The sequence below is a fragment of the Oncorhynchus mykiss genome, chromosome 10 (assembly GCF_057628025.1).
Source record: "Oncorhynchus mykiss isolate SJ-2025 chromosome 10, ASM5762802v1, whole genome shotgun sequence".
Classification (NCBI taxonomy): domain Eukaryota; kingdom Metazoa; phylum Chordata; class Actinopteri; order Salmoniformes; family Salmonidae; genus Oncorhynchus; species Oncorhynchus mykiss.
In genome coordinates this window covers 81,585,912-81,600,911 of record NC_143031.1, presented here as the reverse complement: position 1 = coordinate 81,600,911, position 15,000 = coordinate 81,585,912, and the positions used below count along the sequence as shown (strand labels likewise).

The window sequence follows — 15,000 nt, the reverse complement described above, 5'->3', positions numbered from 1 at the left end:
CAGTTAAACCCCACTGTTCCCTGGTAGGCTGTCATTCTGTCCCTGAACAAGGCAGTTAACCCACTGTTCCCTGGTAGGCTGTCATTCTGTCCCTGAACAAGGCAGTTAACCCACTGTTCCCTGGTAGGCTGTCATTCTGTCCCTGAACAAGGCAGTTAACCCACTGTTCCCTGGTAGGCTGTCATTCTGTCCCTGAACAAGGCAGTTAACCCACTGTTCCCTGGTAGGCTGTCATTCTGTCCCTGAACAAGGCAGTAAACCCCACTGTTCCCTGGTAGGCTGTCATTCTGTCCCTGAACAAGGCAGTTAAACCCACTGTTCCCAGGTAGGCTGTCATTCTGTCCCTGAACAAGGCAGTTAACCCACTGTTCCCTGGTTGGCTATCATTCTGTCCCTGAACAAGGCAGTTAAACCCACTGTTCCCTGGTAGGCTGTCATTCTGTCCCTGAACAAGGCAGTTAACCCACTGTTCCCTGGTTGGCTGTCATTCTGTCCCTGAACAAGGCAGTTAAACCCACTGTTCCCTGGTAGGCTGTCATTCTGTCCCTGAACAAGGCAGTTAAACCCACTGTTCCCTGGTAGGCTGTCATTCTGTCCCTGAACAAGGCAGTTAACCCACTGTTCCCTGGTAGGCTGTCATTCTGTCCCTGAACAAGGCAGTTAAACCCCACTGTTCCCTGGTAGGCTGTCATTCTGTCCCTGAACAAGGCAGTTAACCCACTGTTCCCTGGTAGGCTGTCATTCTGTCCCTGAACAAGGCAGTTAACCCACTGTTCCCTGGTAGGCTGTCATTCTGTCCCTGAACAAGGCAGTTAAACCCCACTGTTCCCTGGTAGGCTGTCATTCTGTCCCTGAACAAGGCAGTTAACCCACTGTTCCCTGGTAGGCTGTCATTCTGTCCCTGAACAAGGCAGTTAACCCACTGTTCCCTGGTAGGCTGTCATTCTGTCCCTGAACAAGGCAGTAAACCCCACTGTTCCCTGGTAGGCTGTCATTCTGTCCCTGAACAAGGCAGTTAAACCCACTGTTCCCAGGTAGGCTGTCATTCTGTCCCTGAACAAGGCAGTTAACCCACTGTTCCCTGGTTGGCTATCATTCTGTCCCTGAACAAGGCAGTTAAACCCACTGTTCCCTGGTAGGCTGTCATTCTGTCCCTGAACAAGGCAGTTAACCCACTGTTCCCTGGTTGGCTGTCATTCTGTCCCTGAACAAGGCAGTTAAACCCACTGTTCCCTGGTAGGCTGTCATTCTGTCCCTGAACAAGGCAGTTAAACCCACTGTTCCCTGGTAGGCTGTCATTCTGTCCCTGAACAAGGCAGTTAACCCACTGTTCCCTGGTAGGCTGTCATTCTGTCCCTGAACAAGGCAGTTAAACCCCACTGTTCCCTGGTAGGCTGTCATTCTGTCCCTGAACAAGGCAGTTAACCCACTGTTCCCTGGTAGGCTGTCATTCTGTCCCTGAACAAGGCAGTTAACCCACTGTTCCCTGGTAGGCTGTCATTCTGTCCCTGAACAAGGCAGTTAAACCCCACTGTTCCCTGGTAGGCTGTCATTCTGTCCCTGAACAAGGCAGTTAACCCACTGTTCCCTGGTAGGCTGTCATTCTGTCCCTGAACAAGGCAGTTAACCCACTGTTCCCTGGTTGGCTGTCATTCTGGCCCTGAACAAGGCAGTTAAACCCACTGTTCCCTGGTTGGCTGTCATTCTGTCCCTGAACAAGGCAGTAAACCCACTGTTCCCTGGTAGGCTGTCATTCTGTCCCTGAACAAGGCAGTTAAACCCCACTGTTCCCTGGTAGGCTGTCATTCTGTCCCTGAACAAGGCAGTTAAACCCACTGTTCCCTGGTAGGCTGTCATTCTGTCCCTGAACAAGGCAGTTAAACCCCACTGTTCCCTGGTAGGCTGTCATTCTGTCCCTGAACAAGGCAGTTAAACCCCACTGTTCCCTGGTAGGCTGTCATTCTGTCCCTGAACAAGGCAGTTAAACCCCACTGTTCCCTGGTAGGCTGTCATTCTGTCCCGGAACAAGGCAGTTAACCCACTGTTCCCTGGTAGGCTGTCATTCTGTCCCTGAACAAGGCAGTTAAACCCCACTGTTCCCTGGTAGGCTGTCATTGTGTCCCTGAACAAGGCAGTAAACCCACTGTTCCCTGGTAGGCTGTCATTCTGTCCCGGAACAAGGCAGTTAACCCACTATTCCCTGGTTTGCTGTCATTGTGTCCCTGAACAAGGCAGTAAACCCACTGTTCCCTGGTTGGCTGTCATTCTGTCCCTGAACAAGGCAGTTAACCCACTGTTCCCTGGTTGGCTGTCATTCTGTCCCTGAACAAGGTAGTAAACCCACTGTTCCCTGGTAGGCTGTCATTCTGTCCCTGAACAAGGCAGTTAACCCACTGTTCCCTGGTAGGCTGTCATTCTGTCCCTGAACAAGGCAGTTAACCCACTGTTCCCTGGTTGGCTGTCATTCTGTCCCTGAACAAGGCAGTAAACCCACTGTTCCCTGGTAGGCTGTCATTCTGTCCCTGAACAAGGCAGTAAACCCACTGTTCCCTGGTAGGCTGTCATTCTGTCCCTGAACAAGGCAGTAAACCCACTGTTCCCTGGTTGGCTGTCATTGTATATACTTTAACTGACTTGCCTAGTTAAATAAAGATTAAATAATAATACGCAATACGGCCTCCCGGGTGGCGCAGTGGTTAAGGGCGCTGTACTGTAGCGCCAGCTGTGCCACCAGAGACTCTGGGTTCGCGCCCAGGCTCTGTCGTAACCGGCCGCGACCGGGAGGTCAGTGGGGCGACACACAATTGGCCTAGCGTCATCTGGGTTAGGGAGGCCCTTGTCTCATCGCGCACCGGCGACTCCTGTGGCGGGCTGGGCGCAGTGCGCGCTAACCAAGGTTGCCAGGTGCACGGTGTTTCCTCTGTCACATTGGTGCGGCTGGCTTGGATGCGTGCTGTGTTAAGAAGCAGTGCGGGTTGTGTATCGGAGGACGCATGACTTTCAACCTCTCCCGAGCCGTACGGGAGTTGTAGTGATGAGACAAGATAGTAGCTACTAAAACAATTGGATACCACGAAATGGGGGAAAAAAGGGTTAAAATTCAACTAAATAAAAATACTGCAACACATAAATTCAGAAAACAACATTTAAACGTTTAAATGCCATTAACTAATCATTTACATCATGTACTTTCACTTCCTGATCTTTTAACCAATTATATAGCCAACAATATCAGAAGTGTGCTGCCTGTGTAATGGCAGCCTGACACTGTTACTCTATGCCTTACTAATGAAGTAAACACCAGACTGTATGGATTTATTGAAGCCTATAAAATCAGCTATAAAATAACGGACCGGTTTGACTTTATTGTAAAGCTCATCCGATGATAATAACAGCTCGTTCATCTCAGTCTCCATAATGACGAGTGACAGCGTCCTGGACAGGGTTTATAAAACCGTCAGACGGAACATATGGAACTGCGGAACCTGTCTTTGGAACCACGGAACAATAGAATCATGGAGTCATAATGGAATGATTTGACTGGTGGGCTTTGGCCATATGTTGCTGAGGGCCGTGTTCCTGTTAGGATCCGTTCCAAATGGTACCCTTTATAGTGCACTACTTTGGACCAGAGCCCATATAGGGAATAGTGGGGGTGCAATTTGGGATGCGGTCTTGGACAGCTGGTCTAAACAGCTCATGTTGCATTGAGTTAAGCAGCAATCGATCAGAACGGGTTGAGGTCATTGAGTGGTTTGACTAAAGTTGATGGGGCGTGAGAGACTGTTGTGTTTTAACTAGTTAAAGTCCATTAGCAGGATGTTGAGAGATACTATTGTGTTTTAACTAGTTAAAGCCCATTAGTAGAATGTTGAGAGATACTGTTGTGTTTTAACTAGTGAAAGTCCATTAGCAGGATGTTGAGAGATACTGTTGTGTTTTAACTAGTGAAAGTCCATTAGTAGAATGTTGAGAGAGAAATCAGGGGGCATGTTAGGACAAATCTGACCACTTACAGTAAGTAGCATGTTAGATGTCCTATAGTTGTGCTATAGAGATGTAGTGATATGATTAGACTGGACTGTAGTAGTGATGTAGTGATATGATTAGACTGGACTGTAGTAGTGATGATTAGACTGGACTGTAGTAGTGATGTAGTGATGTGATTAGACTGGACTGTAGTTGTGATGATTAGACTGGACTGTAGTAGTGATGTAGTGATATGATTAGACTGGACTGTAGTAGTGATGTAGTGGTATGATTAGACTGGACTGTAGTAGTGATGATTAGACTGGACTGTAGTAGTGATGTAGTGATGATTAGACTGGACTGTAGTAGTGATGTAGTGATATGATTAGACTGGACTGTAGTAGTGATGTAGTGATATGATTAGACTGGACTGTAGTAGTGATGTAGTGATGATTAGACTGGACTGTAGTAGTGATGTAGTGATATGATTAGACTGGACTGTAGTAGTGATGTAGTGATATGATTAGACTGGACTGTAGTAGTGATGTAGTGATGATTAGACTGGACTGTAGTAGTGATGTAGTGATGATTAGACTGGACTGTAGTAGTGATGATTAGACTGGACTGTAGTAGTGATGTAGTGATGTGATTAGACTGGACTGTAGTAGTGATGATTAGACTGGACTGTAGTAGTGATGATTAGACTGGACTGTAGTAGTGATGATTAGACTGGACTGTAGTAGTGATGTAGTGATGATTAGACTGGACTGTAGTAGTGATGTAGTGATATGATTAGACTGGACTGTAGTAGTGATGATTAGACTGGACTGTAGTAGTGATGTAGTGATGATTAGACTGGACTGTAGTAGTGATGTAATGATGATTAGACTGGACTGTAGTAGTGATGTAGTGATATGATTAGACTGGACTGTAGTAGTGCTGTAGTGATGATTAGACTGGACTGTAGTAGTGATGATTAGACTGGACTGTAGTAGTGATGTAGTGATGTGATTAGACTGGACTGTAGTAGTGATGATTAGACTGGACTGTAGTAGTGATGTAGTGATGTGATTAGACTGGACTGTAGTAGTGCTGTAGTGATGTGATTCGACTGGACTGTAGTAGTGATGTAGTGATGTGATTAGACTGGACTGTAGTAGTGCTGTAGTGATGATTAGACTGGACTGTAGTAGTGATGTGATTAGACTGGACTGTAGTAGTGATAATTAGACTGGACTGTAGTAGTGATGTAGTGATGTGATTAGACTGGACTGTAGTAGTGATAATTAGACTGGACTGTAGTAGTGCTGTAGTGATGTGATTCGACTGGACTGTAGTAGTGATGTAGTGATATGATTAGACTGGACTGTAGTAGTGATGATTAGACTGGACTGTAGTAGTGATGATGATTAGACTGGACTGTAGTAGTGATGATTAGACTGGACTGTAGTAATGATGATTAGACTGGACTGTAGTAGTGATGTAGTGATGTAGTGATGTGATTAGACTGGACTGTAGTTGGGCTCTAGTGATATGATATATATATATATGACCGTATACAGTTATATATATTACAGTTATATAAAGTTATGTATATTACAGTTATATAAAGTTATATATATTACAGTTATATATATTACAGTTATATAAAGTTATATATATATATATATATTACAGTTATATAAAGTTATATATATTACAGTTATATAAAGGTATATATATTACAGTTATATAAAGTTATATATATATTACAGTTATATATATTACAGTTATATAAAGTTATATATATTACAGTTATATAAAGTTATATATATATATATATAAATATATTACAGTTATATAAAGTTATATATATTACAGTTATATAAAGTTATATATATTACAGTTATATAAAGTTATATATATTACAGTTATATAAAGTTATATATATTACAGTTATATAAAGTTATATATATTACAGTTATATAAAGTTATATATATTACAGTTATATAAAGTTATATATATTACAGTTATATAAAGTTATATATATTACAGTTATATAAAGTTATATATATTACAGTTATACAGTTATATATATTACAGTTATATAAAGTTATATATATATATTACAGTTATATAAAGTTATATATATTACAGTTATATATTTTACAGTTATATAAAGTAATATATATTACAGTTATATATATTACAGTTATATAAAGTTATAAATATTACAGTTATATATATTACAGGTATATAAAGTTATATATATTACAGTTATATAAAGTTATATATATATATTACAGTTATATATATTACAGGTATATAAAGTTATATATAGATTACAGGTATATAAAGTTATATATATTACAGTTATTTAAAGTTATTTATATTACAGTTATATATATTACAGTTATATATATTACAGCTATATAAAGTTATATATATTACAGTTATATATATTACAGTTATATAAAGTTCTATATTACAGTTATATAAAGTTATATATATTACAGTTATATAAAGTTAGACATATTAAAGTTATATAAAGTTATATTACAGTTATATATATTACAGTTATATATATTGCAGTTATATATAATACAGTTGTATACAGTTGTATATATTACATGTATATAAAGTTATATATATTACAGTTATATAAAGTTATATATATTACAGTCATATAAAGTTATATATATTACAGCTATATACAGTTATATATATTACAGTTATATAGTTATATATATTACAGTTATATAAAGTTATATGAAGTTAGATATATTACAGTTATATAAAGTTATATATATTACAGTTATATAAAGTTATATATATATATTACAGTTATATATATTACAGTTATATATAGTTATATGAAGTTAGATATATTACAGTTATATAAAGTTATATATATTACAGTTATATAAAGTTATATATATATATTACAGTTATATATATTACAGTTATATATATTACAGTTATATATAGTTATATGAAGTTAGATATATTACAGTTATATAAAGTTATATATATTACAGTTATATAAAGTTATATGAAGTTAGATATATTACAGTTATATAAAGTTATACATATTACAGTTATATAAAGTTATATATATATATTACAGTTATATATAGTTATATGAAGTTAGATATATTACAGTTATATAAAGTTATATATATTACAGTTATATAAAGTTATATATATATTACAGTTATATATATTACAGTTATATATATTACAGTTATATATATTACAGTTATATATAGTTATATGAAGTTAGATATATTACAGTTATATAAAGTTATATATATTACAGTTATATAAAGTTATATGAAGTTAGATATATTACAGTTATATAAAGTTATACATATTACAGTTATATAAAGTTAGACATATTAGAGTTATATAAAGTTATATATATTACAGTTATATAAAGTTATATATATTACAGTCATATAAAGTTATATATATTACAGTTATATACAGTTATATATATTACAGTTATATAAAGTTATATATATTACAGTTATATAAAGTTATATATATTACAGTTATATAGTTATATATATTACAGTTATATAAAGTTATATATATTACAGTTATATAAAGTTATATATATTACAGTTATATAAAGTTATATATATTACAGTCATATAAAGTTATATATATTACAGTTATATACAGTTATATATATTACAGTTCTATAAAGTTATATATATTACAGTTATATAAAGTTATATATATTACAGTTATATAGTTATATATATTACAGTTATATAAAGTTATATATATATTACAGTTATATAATGTTATATATATTACAGTTATATAAAGTTATATATATTACAGTCATATAAAGTTATATATATTACAGTTATATACAGTTATATATATTTCAGATATATAGTTATATATATTACAGTTATATAAAGTTATATATATATTACAGTTATATAAAGTTATATATATTACAGTTATATACAGTTATATATATTTCAGTTATATAGTTATATATATTACAGTTATATATAGTTATATATATTTCAGTTATATAGTTATATATATTACAGTTATATATATTACAGTTATATATATTACAGTTATATATATTACAGTTATATACAGTTATATATATTCCATTTATATAAAGTTATATGAAGTTGGACATATTACAGTTATATATAGTTATATGAAGTTAGATATATTACAGTTATATAAAGTTATATATATTACAGTTATATAAAGTTATATATATATATTACAGTTATATATAGTTATATGAAGTTAGATATATTACAGTTATATAAAGTTATATATATTTTACAGTTATATAAAGTTATATATATTACAGTTATATAAAGTTTGATATATTACAGTTATATAAAGTTATATATATTACAGTTATATAAAGTTATATATATTACAGTTATATAGTTATATATATTACAGTTATATAAAGTTATATATATTACAGTTATATAAAGTTATATATATTACAGTTATATAAAGTTATATATATTACAGTTATATAAAGTTATATATATTACAGTTATATAAAGTTATATATATTACAGTTATATAAAGTTATATATATTACAGTTATATAAAGTTTGATATATTACAGTTATATAAAGTTATATATATTACAGTTATATAAAGTTATATATATTACAGTTATATAAAGTTATATGAAGTTAGATATATTACAGTTATATAAAGTTATATATATTACAGTTATATAAAGTTAAATATATATTACAGTTTTATAAAGTTATATGAAGTTAGACACATATTACAGTACACCTGTTCAGGGAACTATAATAACAAGAGAAAAGGTTGAGATGACTGGCTTGATATAAGAGAACGGAAATGGTTCCTCCTGTTTCTCTCACAGTGTGATACGGCAGAAGTGTGTGTGTTTCCACAACGCTGCAATCACTCTGCAGATCAATAGTCTCTATTACAGCTGATGGATTTCCCATGGTCCTCTCTGGTTGTCAAACATACACACCAATATTTGTCTTAGACCAAGGGATGGATGGAGAGATGGAGGGATGGAGGGATGGGTGGATGTAGAGATGGATGGAGGGAGGGAGGGAGGGAGGGAGGGAGGGAGCGAGGGAGGGAGGGATTAATGGAACGGTAGATGGAGGGATGGATGCAGGGATGGAGGGAGGGAGGGATTGACAGAGGGATAGATGGATGGATGGATGGATACATAGAAACAAATGAGATAAAATAGTCCTGAGACCTGATTCATCGGTTGCGTCCAAATGACACCATTTTCCAAATATAGTGCACTACTTTAGACCAGAGCCCTAGTCCCTATATAGTGCACTACTTTAGACCAGAGCCCTATTCCCTATATAGTGCAGTACTTTAGACCAGGACCCTATTCCCTATATAGTGCACTACTTTAGACCAGAGCCCTATTCCCTATATAGTGCACTACTTTAGACTAGAGCCCTATTCCCTATATAGTGCACTACTTTAGACCAGAGCCCTATTCCCTATATAGTGCACTACTTTAGCCCAGAGCCCTATTCCCTATATAGTGCACTACTTTAGACCAGAGCCCTATTCCCTATATAGTGCACTACTTTAGACCAGAGCCCTATTCCCTATATAGTGCACTACTTTAGACCAGGGCCCTATTCCCTATATAGTGCACTACTTTAGACCAGAGCCCTATTCCCTATATAGTGTACTACTTTAGACCAGGGCCCTATTCCCTATATAGTGCACTACTTTAGACCAGAGCCCTATTCCCTATATAGTGCACTACTTTAGACCAGGGCCCTATTCCCTATATAGTGCACTACTTTAGACCAGGGCCCTATTCCCTATATAGTGCACTACTATAGACCAGAGCCCTATGCCCTATATAGTGCACTACTTTAGACCAGGGCCCTATTCCCTATATAGTGCACTACTTTAGACCAGAGCCCTATTCCCTATATATTGCACTACTTTAGACCAGAGCCCTATTCCCTATATATTGCACTACTTTAGACCAGGGCCCTATTCCCTATATAGTGCACTACTTTAGAACAGAGCCCTATTCCCTATATAGTGCACTACTAGTGACCAGAGCCCTATTCCCTATATAGTGCACTACTAGTGACCAGGGCCCTATTCCCGATATAGTGAACTACTAGTGACCAGAGCCCTATTCCCTATATAGTGCACTACTTTAGACCAGAGCTTGATGAGCCCGGGTCAGCAGCATAGTGAATATGGTGCTATTTGGGACACATCATCTCAAACATACGTCTTTCGATCAAACAGCATCCAGGTTCTCACAGTGAATTATTTATAACAGATCGAGCATGAAATGAACAATTAGTTTACGAACATCAATACATTTCACACTGTGTTCCTGTGTTCCAAACGGCTCCCTATTCCCTATATGTAGTGCACTACTTTTCACCATCTCCCTATGATCCCCATGTCTAAACAAGTGTACTTTACTAGGGAATAGGGGGTGCCGTTTGGGTATATTTAGGCCCCTACATTTATCACTGCGACAGCAGACGTCAATACGCCTCACACTGTCACACCGCGTAGGAATACCAAGTGAACCACACACAAACGTCTCCGTAGCAACGTGACCGTAGCAACGTGACCATAGCAACGATGGAACCCTGTTCCCTATATAGTGCACTACTCTTTGCACCAGAGCTCTATAAGGTTCTAGTCTAAAGTAGTGCACTACCAACCAACTGTAGTCCAGGAAATCGGTTTCATTTTGGGATGCAGAAGGTCTGTCCTTCTCCGTGGGCCATTGTAGCATTTTGTCTCGTCGTTCTATCAGGCTGGCATTAATGTATTACCTAATGAACCAACGACCATGACCACAAAACCATATGACTCTGGTGCTAACGCCAAGCTGTCTGTTCTGTTGTCTCAGCGTGTTATCTGCTCTCTCTCTCTGTCTCTCTCTCTCTCTCTCTCTGTCTGTCTCTGTCTGTCTGTGTCTCTCTGTCTCTCTCTCTCTCTCTCTCTCTCTCTCTCTCTCTCTGTCTGTCTCTGTCTGTCTGTGTATCTCTCTCTGTCTCTCTCTCTCTCTCTCTCTCTGTCTCTCTCTGTCTCTCTCTCTCTCTCTCTCTCTCTCTCTCTTTGTCCTGTATCTTTTAACATTGCCCATCTTCTCTCTCCAGGCGTATGGTTTCATCTCTGAGCCGTGAGAGGAGTAACCCCCTCCGAGGTCGTTGGGGTTCAGCAAGAAGTAACATCATCAATACTTCCGGGTCACCTTCTTCTAAGGTCATGTGGACCTCACGCCTGCTCTTCATCTTCACCTTGTTCGCCCCCCTCACCCTCGGTAAGCACACACACACACACACACACACACACACACACATACACACACACACACACACACATGCAGACACGCAGCCACACACACACACACATACACACACACACACCAAAGTAAACATGGTTTGTGTAGTGTTTGCGAAGGTAGACACAGCGGGTAGTCTTTGTGTGTGTGTGTGTGTGTGTGTGTGTATTTGAGTATGTGTGTGTGTGTGTTCCTGTCCCTTGCCAACAGAAGTCTGTGAAGCCTCCTGCAGGGACCGATGGCCCACTTGGACTTAATCCTATTCATGTCTGCTGTCAATCATGGTGTACCACAGAGAGAGAGACACACACACACACACACACACACACACACACACACACACACACACACACACACACACACACACACACACACACACACACACACACACACACACACACACACACACACACACACACACACACACACACACGTTCTCACACACACACACACACACACACACACACACACACACACACACACACACACACACACACACACACACACACACACACACACACACACACACACACAGAGAGAGAATCAGCCAGACACACACACACACACACACACACACACACAGAGAGAGAGAGAATCAGCCAGACACACACACAGCATAGCTAATAATAACTATGAGATGTGTCTCCATCAGACAGTGTGTGTCTGTTTGAATTAAAGCATGTATTCCTGTTTAAAGGCATTAGCATCCCCGTCTGTACGATGTGATTCGACATGTAAATCCCACTCCGTCTCAGTGAGATTGGCTGAGGTAAATACCCGGCTGGAGGACAGTCAACAGGAGCTTTACCTTTAAAAGATGTCTTAACTGTCGCTTCAACGTTGTGGTTTACTGACTTTACTCCGGCTGTCATCTGTCTGTGAGAATGTCGGGCCACTAAGAGACGTCTTTGAAGGTCTACAATTACCTCAGACTTTGATCTTGTGTCTTTGACTGTTAAATCGTTTGGATTCAAATTTTAAATGGAACGCGTGCTGGAGGACAGTCAACGGGGAGCTGCGGTTTTTCAAATGTCTAACTGTCACGTAAAGTCCTTCATCCATGTTTCTACCTTATTTTTCATCTGTGAATGTGGATATGAAGACGACAGTAAAGAGCATTAACATTATCCTCGTCCGTCTGGTGTCTATGATAATGTTTAGATAACTTCTTCTCTCCACTCTCTCCCTTGTTCTTCTCTCTACTCTCTCCCCTCTTATTCTCTCTACTCTCCCTTCTTCTTCTCTCTGCTCTCTCCCCTCTTCCTCTCTCCACTCTCTCCCCTCTTCTTCTCTCCACTCTCACCCTTGTTCTTCTCTCTGCTCTCTCCCTTCTTCCTCTCTCTGCTCTCTCCCCTCTTCTTCTCTCCACTCTCTCCCCTCTTCTTCTCTCTACTCTCCCTTCTTCTTCTCTCTACTCTCCCTTCTTCTTCTCTCTACTCTCTCCCTTCTTCTTCTCTCTACTCTCTCCCTACTTCTTCTCTCTACTCTCCCTTCTTCTTCTCTCTACTCTCTCCCCTCTTCTTCTCTCTGCTCTCTCCCTTCTTCTCTCTACTCTCTCCCTTCTTCTTCTCTCTACTCTCTCCCTTCTTCTCTCTACTCCCTCCCTTCTTCTCTATACTCTCTCCCCTCTTCCTCTCTCTGCTCTCTCCCCTCTTCTTCTCTCCACTCTCTCCCCTCTTCTTCTCTGCTCTCTCCCCTCTTCCTCTCTCTGCTCTCTCCCCTCTTCCTCTCTCTGCTATCTCCCTTCTTCTTCTCTCCACTCTCTCCCCTCTTCTTCTCTCTACTCTCTCCCCTCTTCTTCTCTCTACTCTCCCTTCTTCTTCTCTCCACTCTCTCCCCTCTTCTTCTCTCTACTCTCTCCCCTCTTCTTCTCTCTACTCTCCCTTCTTCTTCTCTCCACTCTCTCCCTTCTTCTTCTCTCTACTCTCCCTTCTTCTTCTCTCTACTCTCCCTTCTTCTTCTCTCTGCTCTCTCCCTTCTTCTCTCCACTCTCTCCCTTCTTCTTCTCTCTACTCTCTGCTCTCTCCCTTCTTCTCTCCACTCTCTCTCTTCTACACAAGGAATTTTTCAAACAGTTGTTTACAGGCAGGTTATTTAACTTATAATTCCCAGTATCACAATTTCTTGTGGGTCAGAAGTTTACATACACTAAGTTGACTTGGAAAATTCCTGAAAATTATGTCATGGCTTTAGAAGCTTCTGATAGGCTAATTGACATCATTTGAGTCAATTGGAGGTGTACCTGTTGATGTATTTCAAGGCCTACCATCAAACTTGAGATCATGGGAAAAAAAATAAAAAATCAGCTAAGATCTCAGAAAGAAAATTGCAGACCTCCACAAGTCTGGTTCATCCTTGGGAGCAATTTCCAAATGCCTGAAGGTACCATGTTAATCTGTACAAACAATAGTACGCAAGTATAAACACCATGGGACCATGCAGCCGTCATACCACTCAGGAAGCAGACACGTTCTGTCTCCTAGAGATGAACGTACATTGGTGCGAAAAGTGCAAATCAATCCCAGAACAACAGCAAAGGACCTTGTGAAGATGCTGGAGGAAACAGGTACAAATGTATCTATATCCACAGTCAAATGAGTCCTATATCGACATAACCTGAATGGCCGCTCAGCAAGGAAGAAGCCGCTGCTCCAAAACTGTCATTAAAAAGCCAGACAGTTTGCAAATGCACATGGGGACAAAGATCGTACTTTTGGAAAAATGTCCTCTGGTCTGATGAAACAAAAATATTAACTGTTTGGCCATAATGACCATCGTTGTGTTTGGAGGAAAACGGGGGATGCTTGCAAGCCGAAGAACACCATCCCAACCGTGAAGCACGGGGGTGGCAGCATCATGTTGAGGGGAGGCTTTGCTGCAGGAGGGACTGGTGCACTTCACAAAATAGATGGCATCATGAGGTAGGATAATTATGTGGATATATTGAAGCAACATCTCAAGACATCAGTCAGGAAGTTAAAGGTTGGTCCCAAATGGGTCTTCCAAATGGACAATGACCCCAAGCATACTTCCAAAGTTGTGGCAAAATGGCTTCAGGACAACAAAGTCAAGGTATTGGAGTGGCCATCACAAAGCCCTGACCTCAATCCTATAGAACATTTGTGGGCAGAACTGAAAGAGCATGTGCAAGCAAGGAGGCAAGGAGGAATGGGCCAAAATTCACCCAACTTATTGTGGAAGGCTCCCCGCAACGTTTGACCCAAGTTAAACCATTTAAAGGCAATGCTACCAAAGACTAACTGAGTGTATGTAAACTTCTGACCCACTGGGAATGGGATGAAAGAAAAAAATCTGAAATAAATCGTTGTCTCTACTATTATTCTGACATTTCACATTCTTAAAATAAAGTAGTGATCCTAAGACAGTGAATTTTACATTTTAAATATCAGGAATTGTGAAAAACTGAGTTTAAATGTATTTGGCTGAGGTGTATGTAAACTTCCCACTTCCAACTGTATCTTGTTGTTTCGTGTCGTTTCAGGCCTTAAGGCTGAGACTGATCTAGATGGAGTCTATCACACTCTCTCACACGCACACTCTCTCACACACATACACTCTCACACACGCACACTCTCTCACACACGCACACTCTCTCACACACACACTCTCTCATACACACACTCTCTCTCACACGCACAATCTCTCACACGCACACTCTCTCTCACACGCACACTCTCTCACA

General features: G+C 39.1%; 1 protein-coding gene across 1 annotated transcript in view; it reads left to right on the top strand.

Annotated features, from left to right (window-relative positions):
- The window catches only part of LOC110514272 (adhesion G protein-coupled receptor L3-like), a 310,536-nt gene that overhangs the window by 63,646 nt on the left and 231,890 nt on the right, over positions 1 to 15,000 (top strand). Inside the window, exon 2 of the mRNA XM_090188086.1 lies at positions 11,113 to 11,276. Coding sequence (XP_090044212.1) covers positions 11,113 to 11,276 — 164 coding nt within the window. The remainder of the gene's footprint in view (positions 1 to 11,112; positions 11,277 to 15,000) is intronic.